Genomic DNA, 17,955 nt, shown 5'->3' on the forward strand with positions numbered 1-17,955 from the left:
GCCGTTGCTTTACTTAATTTCTTTTTCTTTTTATTTTTTTCCATCCTTGTCAATGACGTCATATTTTTTTTTACTGGTTTCTCGGATAAACAAAAGCGGAATTATAGCAAGTATAAAAAAAATTAATTTATCAAAAATACTTCAAATGACATTGCTTTCTAGGGCTGGCTGTCAAGTTGGGGACCGAAAGGAAACAAAAACCTATCCTTGGTACACTATAAAGTAGCTGTTGATTATGTAAATCACACGTGAAGCCGACAACTTCCTAAAAATGTAATCTACCCGACCAATATCGAGGCCCAATTCTCTAAAAGTTCCCAATTTTAGGTCTAATCGCAATTTTGCCCCGAATTGTTCTTTATCTACAAAAATTCTGCAACATTCACATAAGTCCCAAATCTACTCTCGTGTCCAATAATCGTCCACTAACATCACTAAAATTATCAACATCGGGACCGGTCGGAGGTTCATTATGATAGAGCACTTCTTCATTAACACCCTCACCCTCATATAGAACAACAACAGCATCTCGCTGTTGATAATCTTGAAGAGAACCAGTGGCAATGCGTCTCCACACATTGCCACTGGTCTGAGGTCAGAATGAAAGTTGGGGATCAAACAAATAAAAAAAAAGTTTTGGGTTGAATTGGGATTTGACATACGGTTAGGGGTCTTTTAGGGAATTAGCCCCCATATTGATGAGGTCCACGTAATTATTTTCACATTTCTGGGAACCTCTTATGAGCTTCTTGTTATAATTGTTATATAGCTTTTCGTATATAGAAAATATTTTTGAAATTTCTTGTGTGGAGGAGAAAATCAAAAATCAAGTTCTTCTGCAAGAGAGGTTAAAAGGGTAATTAAATGACAATTTTTTTTGCAGGGAATCTAGTTTTGGGATATACTGTAATGACATGATCAGAAGGAGAGGATTTGTCTTGCTAATCCAGAAAAGGTGGCGATGGAATTTAGAAGTGGAGAACAACATGAGGACTTTCATTGCTATTCGGCTTTTAATCCATTGGTTACGATGTTGTCGCGTAGAGACTGTCGATCTGCATGCTTTGTTTATCTGGATACCCAGGTTCCCAGCAATGAAAGGTCGAGTCGCTCGCAGAAAGATGAACTCGGCATACTGTTCGGGCGATCCCGAAGTGAGAATTTTCAACAGCAGCAGCAGCAGCAGCAGCAGCAGGAGAGAGGTTTACTCAATCAAGAAAGGTGACCGCAATGTTAGTAGTATCACAGCAATATTGTTTATTCTCTCTTAAGTATACTACCGAGTTGCACGACGTGTGTTCTTTCGTCGAGATAATAGAAGGAAAGTAAGATTCGTGAACAGTTTACACACTAACGTTTAAAGGCTACAGCGCTAGAGCTCTGGATGATCTTGAATCTTGAAGATTGTCTCTGATATTGTCCTGCCTTTTCTTCGCACCAGGGTCTTCAGTGGTGTCGTCTGATCAAAAATTCCGAGATACTCTGTATGCTTTATTGTAGGCAAATTATCAATAGCCTGATATGGATCCCGACGTACTGCGTTGTGTAAGTACTGCAATTTCGATTGACAATTGTATGATACAAGAGGATGAAAAAGAGACAAACATGAAGTTGTTTCTCCAGCCAAGCTGACATTGATGAAAATTATCGGTGCACAAAGATGTTTTCTACTGTATGATACAAGGGATGAAGAAGAGACAAATGTAAAGTACACTAGGAGGAAGATAGCATTTAGGTGATACTCGTGCACAAGCCGTTGTCCGTGTGCACGGACCCTGCTTGTGTACTCCAATTAGGAACCAGGAGTATTCACAATACCAGCAACATTTAGGTGATATTCGTGCAAGTGCCCTTGTCCATGTGCGCGGACATTTCCAATAAGGAATTAGGGCTATTCAGGGTGTTCAAACCCTTATCCCTGTGCGCGGACCCTCTCCTGTGCATTCCAATCAGGAATTAGGAGAATTCGGGGCACCCATAGGATTTAGGTGATATTCGTGCATGGCTCTCTGTCCATGCACGCCGACACCTACGTTTGCGTGCCGATCCGGAACCCAAATTTTCCGGGGCGTCGACACGCAGCTCCTTCTTTCAACTCCAAGTAATGATTGACGAGTCCTGCAGCGGGCTTCACTTCACCCCGAGTCTCGCCGAGACACCCTCCAAGGCTGTCGCAATCTCTTCTTCCATCTCATGAATGCTGTCGACATGGTTGGGGCCGTTGGGGTTTTGACATCCATACCTTTCATGAGGAAGAGATGAATTTATACTGCGCTCTCCTTGAGCTGGAGTCAAGCTTTGTTTTGTCTGATGCGCCTCTTCATTTGCTTGCTTGGGAAGTAAAATACTGGTCTGGCACTTTCGGTGGGTTTGGTGCCCACTTTTCTTCTCATTCGCCGGAGAATCCAAGGCTTGTTTCTCAAGTCCGAGAACTTGCTGAGGAAGTTGAGACTTGAGTGGTAGCTGGTCCTACCTAAAGCTTTTTCTAGTCAATGCACTTGCTTATTACGTTAGGCGATTCTCCGGTCGCGTCGTTGAACGAACCGTTAAAAAATTTCCCCTTCTTGGTAGATTTCCGATTTCGTTTGTGAATTTCTAATACCTCCATTAAAAAAATTGATTAATATCACGAAAAATAGCATTGTGAAAAATTTAATCCAAATTAATTTTTTTTTACCATTAAAAAAAATCCCGAATTGATAAACTGGCGACAAACTAACGATATACCAGTTTGAGGTTTTAACCCTCTGTTTATCATAATTGTACGAGTTCGGAATTTGTCGTGGTATTAACCAAGTTCAAGAGAAACTAACAGAGGGTAAATTTGTCACATCGGTTTGAGCTTTTTAGTAATCAAAAAATTAATTTGAGGTAAATTAGTCATAAATGTACTAATTTGAGATTTTATGGTCAAAAAATTAGTTTATGATAAATTTATCACAGATATACTAATTTGAAATTTTTTTTGTGACATTAATTCAAAAAAGAATTGTGACCGTTGGATAACTTTTTGCTACTTTGTTGGATCCATTCTCTTTGATATTTCTCATCTTTGTCAGTGAGGCCACGTTGCTCTCTTTTATTGGTTTCACTTTATCTTTCTGCATAAAATGGTATTTTTTTTTTAAAAAAAATGCATCAAATGGTTTGATGGCATAGACAATGGGGGATTCAATAGTGCCTCAAAAAATCGATTCGCGCCGTACTTGATCATATTTTCTACATGAAATGTCGCAACATATAAATGCTCCAGACTGTAAATAAACGATTGAGATTTTTTGAGAGGTCGCGTGAGTGAACGGTAGAGGAAGAGCCAGGTGTTGCATGGCCATTGGATCATGCCGCAAGATGAACACGTATTGACAAATGGAGATGGGGATGGCACAAGGTATTGTACCATCCGCGCCCCAAATTTAATGGTCACAACATAGCTCATTGAGGCAGCTGAATATTAATATTGACTAAATTAGTCAATACATTTTGTATGAAATCTTTTTTCCAGCAAATGTTTTGAGGCAACCTCTTTTGGATTAGCAGAGCAAGGTTCCTGATTTTATTAGCGATGCATATTAATTATGGCTAATAAAATTGCTTGGTTGGAAGCCATTTTCTTCCGGTGTCTTCTCTATTAAATGGGCCTGGGAATTGTTCAAAGATTTCTCCAAGACCTAAGGAAAGAGAAAATTTTCTAACCTGAGTCGGGGAGATAGATGGATGTGGCCTAAGCTACCCTCTTCAACCAATTGGACGATAGATCAGTAATACAATTCAAGACCATTACTAATCGAAATTTGACAGTGTTAGGTGGTCTTTGGCCTTTCTCATCCCAAAAGATAACTAAAAGAATAAGGTTTTTCCTTTACATTTATAAACCGACTACTAACCCCTTCCACAACCGATGTGAGATAATCTCAACATACATGTATATCAAAAAATTAATGTGGGGTAACTTTGTCATAAGTATACCAGTTTGGGGTTTTGTGTGATATTAATCCTTTCATAAATTGCCACAAAAAAAAAATCAAATTTGTGACAAGTCTACCAGTTTGAGATTTTTTGTGATATTAAACCATTCAAGAATGTAAATTCTGATTCCTATTTTCTCGAGACCCTACTCCTCATAAAAGGAGAATGAATTCTTGAACCGAGGCTATAGATCGGTGATGGAAAATGTCGATGATATCTGTAAACGAACCTATTGGATTATGAGTTTGGATTTGATGCTCATCGTCTACCTATGTATCGAGACATGATACACAGGTGCCTAGATCGACTCTATTTTGGGTCTTAGTCATGGCTGAATTAATTTCACAACCGCTGTAATTTCGAGACTTAATCATAGCCGATATGATTCTTAGGCCTTGCCACTTTGCAAAATGTGAGAGTGGGATTTCTTGACATGTATTAGAGATATTTCTCTAGGATATCATCTTCTATCATAGATAATTAGAATATTTCTCTAGGATATCTCTAAGGTTTGCACATATGTCGCACATTGATTGATACGTTACCTATCATACTCTTCATTGTTAAACATAGGATTATAGAAAATTTCACATTTCTATTTATGCGTTATTATTATCTCGTATCTGAGTACCCGAAGGCAAATCTTGTCTTTTGCATCATCTTTTTTTTTCAATAAATACTAGTATGTCTCTGTCAACATCAGTTCTCAAAATTATCCTCTCGTTGGATAGTTATCTAAGGAAGTGTCCATCGAGTTTATTCTGTAGAAATGCTAGCTCTTCCGCTGTGTTTCTCTGCAGTGTTCGCAACGACGCTAGCCGCACCAGCCACGTTTCTATCCATAGAAGAACCCCACCACCAAACTCGTCGCCCTCAGACAAACCCGATCTTGAAATTTCGTCCCGACAGCAGCCACTTGCCAAGACGACAGCCTCCTCCAGAGTTATAGCCTTTTCCCAGACGACAGCCTTATACCGTGTAGCTTGCATAGCAACCATGACAACACATAACAGCCATGTAAGTCGAGGTTGACTCTTCGGCTCATTGAACTGCTTCGATGATCCACTCTGGTGTTGGCAAAAGGATACTTTCAATGTCAAAAGTTATATATGGAGATCACGTTGATATCAAAAGTTTTAATCGGATCACTTTATTGTCAAGTTGGAGACAAAATGATCACTTTATTGCCCCCGGCGAGAATTTTCGGTGAAAAAAAATACGTGACATTTTTAATTAATTTTTGAATTTTAATTGGTATTTTTTAAAAAATGAACTTCAAAATTTAGGAAAAAATTTAAAAAGAAAATTAGATTTTAAAAAAAGAAAAATTAGCAAAAAAATTTTAAAATAAAAACTTTATTTAAAATAATAAGCTAAAAAATTAACAAAAAACTAAAAAAAATAGATTAGGCGATGAGGGTTGTTGTAACCCTCCCCACCGCTGCCCCATCGTCCCCGGCAATGGCGGGGGCCGGTGACCCCGCCGGCGATGATGGGGTAGCGGCGAGGCCATAGCTCTCACCGCCTAGTAAACATGTTTCCTCTTTTTTTTATCTTTTTTTTTTTAATTTTTCAGCTTCTTTTGGAAATTATTTAAAATAAAAAATTAAATTTAAAAAGAAAATGCCACAGTAGACCTTCGGCGAGCCATCTCAGCGCCATATATTAATAAAAAAAGTGCCTATCGGATTTCCGACGAAGAATATCAGAGTTGAAACTTAAATGATCATTTTTGAAAAAACTTGACATTAAAGTGATCCAATTGGAACTTTTGTCATCAAAGTAATCTCTGTACACAACTTTTGACATTAAAAATGTCCTTTTGCCCTGAGGAGTTAATGTGATCTTTTTATCCAAACTCCAATTGACATCTTCTATGCCTCTTGATTTTGAGGGGATGTTAGAGTTAATTCTCTAAATATTTTCCTTTGTTAGAGATAATTAGGATAAAATATTTCTCTTGATTCTCTACATATTTTTTCACTGTGCATATATTTGATTGATTTATTACATAATCATCTAATAAAGCTTATAAATAGGATCATGTACTTTTCATTATTTAATGTAGAAATATACAGAAATTTCACATTCTTTCCACGTTATTCTTTTCTAGGTATTGAAATATTGTCTCATATGACTTGATGGCAATCTCCCTCTACCTATGATTTTAAGATTTTCGATTGCATTTTCTATCATAGTATCAAAGATAGTATTGTCTTTTTTTGTGTATGTATGTCCATTTTATTCTCCCTTTTGGAATAAAATGGACAATGATACACTTTTATTCATTTGTTAGGAAGAAGCCCTATTAAATAGAGATTCTTTCTTTCAACCATCTTCTGATTGTTAATCTAATATATAAGGACTACTACTGCGAGTACTACTACACGTGAAATATCGATTGCTTGTTGAACCTTGTAAATTGCGTCAAATTAGGATACTCCCAATTCGGGTGTCCAAGAGTTTTATGAAACCTTGGTGAAAAAAATTATGAATGGAAGATGCCACTGAATTGAATTGGGTACATGAATCCATGAATTAGTGAGAATTCTTTATCTCTCTCAATTCGAAAATCTAATATTTGAGTTGATGTCCTTTCATCTGTTTCTCCTAAATTGCATTGTCTCCCAAAGATTTCATTTCAACTGGAATTTGCTTATTAGGATTCTCTCTAAACATCCATGGCTGAATGGTCAAAGCGTCGAACACATAATTGGTGAATTTGTAGGTTCTAATTCCTATTGGATGCATGCCAAGGGGACCTCTCAATAAGCTTATTGGGATTGGCTTTGTATCAATGGAATATGATCATCCATGCATATCGAGGTGATGTGATATACATTAAGAACTCGAATTCTTGTTGAAACTAGAACTCATGGGGAAGAAAACCGATCTATGGATGGAATCAACTATACAGCATTTACAGAAAAGTATTCGGTTGTTTGGGAAACTGATATACCTTTAATGTCAAATCGGGATCAACTGAGGAGAAATTAAGCATTGGGTCAAACTCTTCTTTGGTGTAGATTCGAGAGAAGTTTCCCATGTCGAAAGCTGTCGCACCCAAGGTTCATGTTAGATGGCAAAGAGCTTAAGGAATGATCCTTAAATGAAGATCTAGCTCCAAACTACCTCTCAGATAGACACTGAAGGAGACGTCAGTTCCATAAACGTCAGAGTTTGTAACGATCCCTCTCCTACATCAGATGCAAGAAATCTGGAGGAGTACTTATGCAAAAGCCCCACCCTGGCCATTTGAATGAATTTTAATGCAAGATTTTTTGCAAAATCTGAATTGAAAACTGGATTTACTTGTGCTTTGCCCTCAAAATGGACTGTCATAATAAGTTGGATGGAGTATTTGGAGCTAGTGCTTCTGAGTTGGCAGGCAGTTAAGATGGAGAAGGTTCATCTAAAATTGGAATAGCCTTGGATCTTCCACTCATTAGCCAGAAAACACAAGGTTATCCAGCCAGTCATTAGACTTCATTTGACTGATATAACTTCGTCAGCTTGCAGTGCATAGTGGGATCCGCAATGGTTTTCCAACGGGATAAGTGTGTTGGAAGTCCTAAAATTTATCACGAAAGTACAATTGAGTCATTAAACTTGTCAAATTGGTTAAATCAAGTCATTCCATTGATTGCACTTTTGAAAACTTTAGGACTTGTTTACACTTTTGTGACAAGTTTTAGGACTAAATTGAATCTTTTGAAAGTTGTAAGACTTAATTGAATCTTTTGAAAGTTGTAAAACTTGATGGCACTTACGTTACAAATTTTAGCACTTGATGCACATTTTGAAAGTTTTAGGATTCAGTTGCACTTTTGTGACAAATTTTAGGAATTTTAGTACACTTATCCCGGTTTCCAACACTCACTGAAACTTACACAAAGCACATATTGAAGCATCTATGCTTTCACAACCTGATGCTTATAAGCAACCATGTATAGTTCATACCATACACACTCAAATCTCTAAGTCACACAGCTACACTTTTTAAAAGTACACACATCTCACATCCCTCCTATGTCAACAATACTATAACTACGTACGAGTAAGACCGCCCTATATCTATATATGAAAGATAGTTTAGCGTACTGATCCGTCCCTATCCGACATTCCAGAGATCCAAGATCTCAATAAAGTCTCTCGGAGAATATGGCATAGCATAACATTCATCACTAGGCCCATCTACCAACGGATAACCATTATAAAGCAAGCTTTGCTCTTCGAGCATCTGGGCCTGCTGAGGAATACTAGGCGAATTACTGTCTGCCATACTGGAAATCGACATCTCATTCGACCCATCTACCAACGGATAACCATTATAAAGCAAGCTTTGCTCTTCGTGCATCTGGGCCTGCTGAGGAATACTAGGCGCATTACTGTCTGGCATACTGGAAATCGACATCACATTCGACCCATCTACCAACGGATAACCATTATAAAGCAAGCTTTGCTCTTCGTGCATCTGGGCCTGCTGAGGAATACTAGGCGCATTACTGTCTGGCATACTGGAAATTGACATCTCATTCGAATTTTCGGTTTGAACCGTAACTTCCTCAGATGCCTGAAGGAAGAAAAGAGGGAAAAAGAAAGTGCAGCTTTGGTTTAGCTAGATATGTCAGTAGATCATATTGCTTTATGTCAACATAGAGTAATTATTTTGTTACCTGTGCACTAATTTCGTGAGCTCGTCCATTTCCGGAGTCATTAGGAGAACTACCAGCGCTTAAACTGGCCGAAGTACTTGCTATTGCTCTTGCTTTCTTAGGTTTCCTCTTGATTATGTGACAGAGAACAAAGGCCATCTGCAATGATGGAAGGATGTGGATCAGAGTTCTATAAACAGAGATGATGAATTGCATACTAAAGTAAACATATACCTAAAATTCTAAACCAGATTCAACATCAGATGATGTTCATGCAGAGCTTTTATTACTGGCGGACACTTCTGAATTTAGGTGATAGTCAACATCAGGGGATCATTACAAGCTCTGATGCTCAATTAAAGGGATCCAAAGAGGAAAAAGTAGAGTACCGGCCCGGAGACTTTACTGGCAGACACTTCTGAATTTAGGTGATATTGATGCATGACTATGTCGGTCTTGCGGCCTTTGGGTTGTCGACCTTCATAGTAAACGAAAATCTTCCTGATCCCTGTTTGCTTGCCGGTAACCAGGGATTGTATTTTGCGTTCCTTACAGGTATCTTTCCAATATCCGCATTTCGTCATCCTGTTATTAGAACGACGATTATTCGCAATCTTGTCCCCAGGGGGGCAGAAGAAGAAGCACTCCCGTCCATCCGACGGTATGTTCGATAATTCTACAAGCAAAGAACAGATAAATGAATTGATTGAGTACAATCTCTTAGGCAACAAGCAAATAGCCAAAAAACATGGGAAATTGGGAATATAGAGAAGACTCAAAGGGCTAGCACCACACATGAATTTACCATTGTATCTGATGAACAAATCCGGAGGCTCGCACTTGTAGATATATAGCTCTGGGATGAGGCAAAATGCTTCTAGTTTTCCCTTGAGCTTCCCTCTAAGGTAATGATCGACGAGTTCTTCCTCAGTCGGTTCGAATCTGAGTCCCACCGGCCATGTCACCATTCCATTTCCGAAGTCATTAGGAGTACTATCGATGCTTAAACTGGCCAAAGTACTCGCTTTTGCTGACCTCGTTTTCTTAAGTTTCCTGTCGATTATGTGACAGAGAACAAAGGCCATCTGCAAAGATGGAAGGATGTGGATCAGAGTTCTATAAACAGAGATGATGAATGGCAGATTAAAGTAAACATATACCTCAAACTCTAAACCAGATCAACCTTACCTGTGCTGGTAAACACGTTAAACATGCTCAATTAAAGGGATCCAAAAAGGAAAAAGTCGAGTACCGGCCCGGAGACTTTACTGGCGGACACTTCCGAATTTAGGTGATATTGATGCATGACTATGTCGGTCTTGCGGCCTTCCGGCTGTCGACCTTCATAGTAAACAAAAATCTTCCTGATCCCTCGTTGCTCGCCTGTGACCGGGGATCGTATAGCGCGTTTCTCACAGGTATCTTTCCAATATCCGAATTTCGTCATCCTGTTATTAGAACGACGATTATTCGGAATCTTGTCCCCGGGGGGACAGAAGAAGAAGCACTCCCGTCCATCCGACGGTATGTCCGATAATTCTACAAGCAAAGAACAGATAAATGAATAAAAGAACATGGGAAATTGGAAAAATTGAGAGTACTCAAAAGGACTAGCACCACACTATGAATTTACCATTGTATTTAACGAACAGATCCGGAGGCTCGCACGTGTAGACATATAGCTCCGGGATGAGGCAAAACACTTCTACTTCTCCCTCGAGCTTCCTCCTAAGGTAATGATCGACAAGTTCTTCCTCGGTCGGAACGAACCTGAGTCCCACCGGCCATGTCAACATTCGGTATGACGGCGCCTATCAATCTCGGCTTCAACCTGCAATAGAACAAGAGATGACGAGCGTAGACAACTTCCCAAAAAAACCAGAGGAAACGGAGTCTTACTGTTTGCTTTGCTGTGCTTAGGACTTGAGAGCGTGACTCCAAAAACCCATTCAAGCGGGTCGACTTTATAGCACAAAAGCAATCACTTTTCTTCGGCCGTGTTTGAGAAGGCATTGTCCTTTTAAGTGGATCCCACTTCAAGTTCAAGACAAGGCTTTCAATTTTTAAATATGTGCTAATAGCACAAACAATCTCAAATTTTTTCGTCACAAAAAATCCCAATCTAGTATACCCTACGGCATTTACGTGAAAGCAGTTATCATGTCACAAAACATCCCAAATCACCAACATTTTAGATTGAGAAAATCCCTAAAATCCTTAATTTTGGTGATGTGGGATTTGTGTATAATATGGAAAAATTAGTTTGGCATAAGTGTGGTGCGGATGTATCAATTTGGGATTTTTTTTGTAACACAAACATTAGTTTGGAAAAAATGTGGCACGAGCGTAATAGTTTGATATTTTCGGTGACAAATTAATTTTATGTCATTGTGGTACAAGTACATCAATTTGAAATTTTTAACGATGTTAACCATTTAAAGATTATTCATAAAATTGGATTGTGGATCTAAAGTGAATTTAGTCACTCGCAATAACAAAAAGAAAGAGGGACAGACTTATATAAATATGATTGAATATAGCTCACTCATTCATTGAAATATTCAGGTACGTGAATGCTTTGCAAGTCACATAGCTTATCGCCAGCTACATACATTGCATATACACTCCTGCAGTCACAGATGATGTGAAGTTAAAACTTGAAAGTGTTTCACTGTGAAGAATGCTCTAGAATCTCATGCAACATGCCAATGATGACGTGGACTTTGCAAGTGGGTCCCAATCAAGTAGACTTAAGTGCTTCCTATGACATGTGTACAATGAGCAGTGGTGATAGCTAAAAGGCAAAGAAAGATTGGCGTTGGTACGATTCTAAAGCGCAGTTGATTCTCCAAAAGATATAACTTCTACAGCAGGTTTGAAACTTGGGGAAATGACATGATTGGGCTTGCTCTTTCTATTAATGCTCAATATCATTCTCGAACTTTATTTTTGGTTTAGTGATGGTAATTCTACAAATTTTACGTTAAGAATGCATACCCAACATTTTGGAGTCGAGGTTATCCATTCTTTTGGTACTTGATGTGTTGAGCTTAAGGATGCGACCCATTATTGAGGTGGTTGATCTCAAGTATAGATCTTCATATTAAGGTGCAAGTGATAAGAGGAATAGAACATCTAATATAGCTAGTTGCCTCATAGCTCCTCCAGGTTAAGGCTCGGACTGTAGGCCCCCTCTAGGGAAATATCCCCACGATGAGATATCAGAGCCCGCTGCTCGTCCTGCCATTTATTGTTAGAAATTAAGCCAAATATACTTGGAGTGAGTAGCCGACTATGCGAAGAAGTTGTCGAATCAAGATTAAAGTCATTGATGTCGGAATTTCAGAATTGATGTCGATGTATGTTCGGCTCCCGAGATCAGTATTTATTATAGTGTTGTCTTTAAGAGTCATATTTAGGTTTTCAATACTTTGCGCGCATTTCTATGTCTAATAGAAGTCTTGTAAATACATCGTGACCGTTTGTATTTCTATGAATCTATCTCCTTAGAATGTTATATACAATTAAGAGTAAGTTCAACAGTCATGTAACAAGCCTATATAAAAGCAATTATTGTAATCATTTTTGTTATAAGAGAATTAAGGTGAAAACAAAAGAAAAGTCTATTCTTCTTCTTCTCCCCCTTGCATTGTGAGTTGTGAGTGTTTTTCACCTTCGAATCATTCCCCATCAAATTGGTATTAGAGCTGCGCTTTTGAAGTTCAACAAATTTATATCAGAGCTTACAATTTGTAATCATGGCCTCAACAAACATTCAACTTCCTCATCAATATCCTTGTCTTACTAAAGAAATAAATGATAATTGGGTTGTTAGAATGAAAGCCTTACGCAGCGCCTACGGCATATGGGAAATTGTCAACATCGGCAATGATGAGCCAGAGGAGGAAGCCACCTTGACTCAACATCAGAAGAATGCTTTAGAGAAGGCTCCATCAAAAGATCAATATTCTTTATTGATCATCTATCAAACTTTAGATGATTATATGTTCGAGATATAGCAATTTGGGATTTTCAGTACTATGAAAATTACTGTGGGATAAGTGTGGAACAGATGTATCAATTTAGAATTTTTTATAACAAAAAAATTAGTTCGAAATAAATGGGTCGGGAGTGTTCTAGTTTAAAATTTTCAGTGACATGAAAATTAGTTTTATGTAGACCTGGTGCAAGTATACCAATTTGAAATTTTTAGAGATATTAACCCTTTAAAGACTATTCATAAAATTGGATTGTGGGTCTAAAGTGGATTTAGTCACCCGTTAAAAAAAGAGGAGGGGGGGGAGGAACAAACTTATGTTAAATGAATAAATTTGTCACATGCATATTAGTTTGAGTTTTTTTTTTATGACATAAACTCTAGGATTAATATAATGAAAAACCCCAAGCTGTTAACCCGTGATAAATTTATCCCAAAATATTTTTTTAACCACAAAAAATCCCAAACTGGTATAATTGTGATAAATTTGTTCCAAACCGATATACCTATAATAAATTTACCCTCCGTTATTTTTCGTTAAATCTAACCGTCGAATTACCGAGTCGAATGACATGTGACAGTTAATGAGTGTACCAAATTAGAGTTTTACCATCCGTTTGTCATAGGTGCATCAATTTTGGATTTTATGCGGTATTAACCCAATTTATCGGAGGGTAAATTTAACACAGGGTTACTAGTTTAGGATTTTTCGTGGTAAAAAAATTATTTTAGAGTAAATTTATCAAAAATGTACCAGTTTAAGATTTTTTGTGGTAAAAAAAAATAGTTCGAAGTAAATTTATCAAATGTGTATCAATTTAGGATTTTTAGTAGTCAAAAAAATAATTTAAGATAAATTTATTATGAATGTATCAATTTGAAGTTTTTCGTGATATCAACCTTAAACTCTATATTAAATTATTGAATACAGCTCTCTTATTTGTTAAAATATGCAGGTACGTGCTTGCTTTGCAAGTCACACAGCATATCACGGCTACATACGTGCCAATGATGACGTGGGACATTGAAAGTGGGTCCCAGTCAAGCAGAGACTGGAGCATTCCACATGACACGTGTACGGTGAGCAATGGCGATAGCTAAAGCCAAAGGGGGGCAAAGAAAGATTCGCGTTGGTGCGATTCTGAAAGCGCAGTTGATCCTCCAAAAGAAGATAACTTCTACGAAAGGGCTGAAATCCGGGCAAAGTGACATGATAGGGCATGATCTTTCTAATGGTGCTCAGTATCCTCCTCGAATATTATTTTATTGGTTTAATGATGGTAGTTCTACGAATTCCGTTGCATACCCATCTTTTTTGGGATTTGATACTTCGAATAAAATGACAGAGAAAATTGTCCAAAAAATTATAAACCCACTACACTTTTACAAATTCAATCGTAAACCTGTTAAATATATCAATTGAGCTCTAACCATTTTCAGGTTTTGCTAATTGAGTCCATTCGATTAATTTTAGCTGAATATCGCTCATGTGGCTAGGTGGAACGGCCGGCGCTAACGTGGAGAATTTTTCATAATTTTTTTCCTTTTTTTTTTTTTTCTTTTCTTCTCTTTTTCTTCTTTACTTTTTTTTTTTATTGTGGGTCACGATGGCCTCGCCTAGATCTAGGCGATGACTTCATTTGATCCATGATGGGGAATGTGTCTAAATAAGAATTTCCTATTAAATCGAGTGTGTTAATATTGCGATTCTCTTCCTAGTACATGCCTCAACCTAGACCTATCAAAATGGGTCATAAACATATTTCTTAAGCTATATACGATAGACTGAGTTATTATATGTATTAGTTATATTTAATAAACAGATATAAATTTAATATGCATATTAAATGAGCCATAAATGGATTTACAACTCACTTACATCTAACTCACATATATGACTTTCTATTCATTCTCTCTTGCCCTCATTCGATCTCACGCTTACTCTCTCTACTCTCTCACTTCAACACGAGTTTTTCTAAATTTAGCTAAATATATAAGTGTTTTGAAGAATACAACAGAAGTCAGGTATAGGTCACTAGAATTATATTGCATGAAAATAGGTCAAAACGGGTTAATGTATCTATTTGAGTTGGATCGTTTTCGAGTTGATCCAAACCTAACCTGACTCACCTATTTGACGGGTCTACCTCAACCTAACAAAATCATATTTACACTTACTAAATTTACCGAATGATGACCCAGTTTATTAACATCGCCAAACAGGAGGGCCAAAACAGTCCTAACATAGATTAAACAAAAAGAAGTGGTAGCGCTTCAGCTTGTTTAGGCTGTTAACAATTTCGGTAGGTTTAATTTGATCAGCAATTGGTGTGCAGAGTTCATCCTCAATCATAAATGAAGTATAAGAAAAAAAATGCTTCAGCTCGTTTTCGACTTGCAAATGATAATGTCACACCCTAATTCCTACATAAATAAGGGCCATGAAACCAAAACTCAACCTGACATCAAAATATACATCCATATGCATATATTCAATAAAAAATCATTCGGTTAGAATACTAGAGCTTACTATAAACCATCAAAAGATGTATTTATATATCCATAAAAAATAATTCACATATCTATCAAAAGGATGCACACATCTAACAAACAACTCAAAGGCTCATCATAGATGCCCCCACTGTAAAAATTAACCTCGTACTAATGATCACTTGCGTCCTACTTAAAGTTCACTGAAGAACTTGAAAAGTAAGTGAGATGAATGGAATAAGTTACCGCGACACAATGAGTAATATATTTCCTCTAAGCAAATCAAACAATTACTATGCATAATTATTACACAAAACACGACACATTTACACCAAACTCAAAACAAAATAAACCTTTAAGACCAAAATGAATTGCATATTACTTCATTATAATACATTCATAGCGAGAGTATTCAATTTAATCAAGAATATGAAACAAAATATCAATGGTCTAATTCATTGATCAATCTCATAAAAAGCATACGTCAATCGTCCATCCATTGATGAATCTCAAGCTCAAGTATCTAACCATGGTCACGCATAACACCTCGTGACAATGACGACCAAGATTCCCCCATTGGCTAGGTCTCTACCGATGTTGCCGGTAGTTGGTACACAAGGATATCCTAAACTAGTATGTGCATATCCACAAACTCCTCAAACGAGCTCATAGCGACCTTAAGCACCACACAAACTCACAATAGCATCCTTCTCATATCACATGGCAATTGGGAAACAATATCACAAAACGGTTACAAATCATATATAGTCTTTCTCATAAATTGGAATATATACCACAAATAGGTTTTGTAAATCAAAACACAACTTTTGCAAGTCGGCATACCAAAGCACCTTCCATAAATCACATTCATAAGCCATAAAATTTTCATGATTCTTTCGTAAAAAGGTTTCACAAACCATGTAGAGGCAATCGGCTCAAACGTATAACCAAAAGATGACTTTTCATTGCAGACAGACAAAACGGCAGTATATGTTTGATCTTGTTTATACAACAAAAATGCTATTTCTCAACTCATAATATATCTAGTGCTTATCATTTTTTGGGTTATGAGTTTACAAATACAAAGAAGAAGTAGCACTACTCACCCGATAAAGCCAAAACCAACCTACAAGAGTCACTCGAGCCTACATGTTCGAATTCCTATCAAACATATGGAAAAACATATCAAAATCGAATAACATGCCACGTAAACACGACTCGACTAAACTACACATATTTAACGATAGAACGACATCTAATCGCCAACGGAAGCTCGCCCATAGCGGATACCCATTGCTGTCCGTTATGGGCAGCTTGCGCGCTATACTCCCTTGCGCCATAACTTTCTCTACCAAACTCCGTTTTAAGCGATTTTATAGTCAAAACGAAGCTCATCTGACGGACTACAAAAGCCCTAGCATGGCCAAGCCAAATGATAGCATAAAACTGAAGATATCAGCTACCGAAGTGTACTGTTCGCAATAGTATAACATGCACATCAAACTCAAAAAACTCGTTCCGGGCAAACGGTAGCTCTATATTAAGATCCGTTAACTCCCACGGCTTTACAACACCCTACAGTTTTATTCTTATCTATATACGCAACCAAACAACTCTTCAATCAAACCCACGAACTCAAAATCAATCGACCCATGAATTTTGCCCTAATTTTTTGAACACAACTTCAAAAAGATAAAACAATGTGTTTAGTGAATGGAATTAGCTATAGTCTAGGGGTGAGCAACCGGACCGGGTTTACCCGGAACCCGGATCGGCCCACCCGAAAAACAGGGTCGGGAATCGGTTCTTGCTCAAACCGGTCCGGGTTTCGGTTCCAATTTTTGGGAACCGGTTGAAACCGGTCCGGTTTCCGGTTCTAGGTGAAGACCCACCCGGACCGGTTTTAGAACCGGTTTTTAGTTACTTAAAAAAAAAAAGACACCATAATGTAGTATCCAAATAACTATGATTTTGGTTTTATGCTCGTGGTGTTTGAGTTTTCTAGTGTTGGTTCATGCGCGTTAAATGTGGTGTCTTTTAGCATGTTATTTGGATCTTACAATTTCAGTTCTTTTTTAATGGGTACAACGAAAATTGAAGTGTGATAGAAAGATTTGCACTATGTTAATTCAGCGTTCTGGAGGATCATTGTTGCTTTTGATGGATTGCAACTTTTATTTTTTATATCAAGGTTTGTTGCTTTTGGTGAATCATACTATTATTTATTATTATTTTTTGGATTGTTGCTTTTGGTGTATTATAATTTTTTTTGCTCATTTCATCAATGCTCATATTATTTTGATGAAAAAAAAAAGGAAAACAGGTTTTCGGGTAGACCTCGAAACCGGACCGAAAAATAGGGTCGGTTCCAAAACAGGTTCCAAGACAAACAGGGTCGGTTCTCGATTCTAAAAACTAGGAACCGGTTATAACAGGGTCGGTTTCGGGGTCTAGGTTTGGACCCGGCCCACCCGGCCCATGCTCACCCCTACTATAGTCATCCTACTACTGTGAAAAAATATGCTAGGCGGCTTACCCACGGTGTTGCAAAACCGCGTTGATTCGTCTTCGGATTGAGAACACATGACGATTTCTCTCTCTCTTTTCTCTCTTCTCGGCCAAGTGATGTTTTTCTTCTTCTTTCTTCGTTTATTCCGTCTCTTCACACATACACGTGCACATATCTAATGAAAGTAAGCAAACAAAAAAGGGCTAAGCTGAGGGCTATTGCAACATGGGCTTGGGCTTTGTGCTAAAAGAATAATGCGTTGAGCTTAGGTTCTATTTAACGTGCCACAAATTACGGATAAAGCTTCAAATGCAAGGACAGAGGTCTCCAGGATTGAG

At 37.7% G+C, this 17,955-nt stretch overlaps 1 protein-coding gene across 1 annotated transcript; it reads right to left on the reverse strand.

The window, feature by feature from the left end:
• Positions 1–7,866: 7,866 nt before the first annotated feature.
• LOC115746584 (NAC domain-containing protein 89-like) lies at positions 7,867–10,562 on the reverse strand. Its single transcript, XM_048278868.1, has 8 exons — positions 10,521–10,562; positions 10,255–10,452; positions 9,874–10,160; positions 9,427–9,706; positions 9,011–9,297; positions 8,643–8,780; positions 8,507–8,539; positions 7,867–8,272 (listed from the first exon to the last, which is right to left on the reverse strand). The coding sequence occupies exons 2-8, from the start codon at positions 10,415–10,417 to the stop codon at positions 8,078–8,080; spliced, it is 1,383 nt and encodes a 460-aa protein (XP_048134825.1). The 5' UTR covers positions 10,418–10,452; positions 10,521–10,562; the 3' UTR covers positions 7,867–8,077.
• Between the last annotated feature and the right edge of the window lie 7,393 nt (positions 10,563–17,955).

The sequence above is a fragment of the Rhodamnia argentea genome, chromosome 5, assembly GCF_020921035.1.
Source record: "Rhodamnia argentea isolate NSW1041297 chromosome 5, ASM2092103v1, whole genome shotgun sequence".
In the NCBI taxonomy this organism is placed as follows: domain Eukaryota; kingdom Viridiplantae; phylum Streptophyta; class Magnoliopsida; order Myrtales; family Myrtaceae; genus Rhodamnia; species Rhodamnia argentea.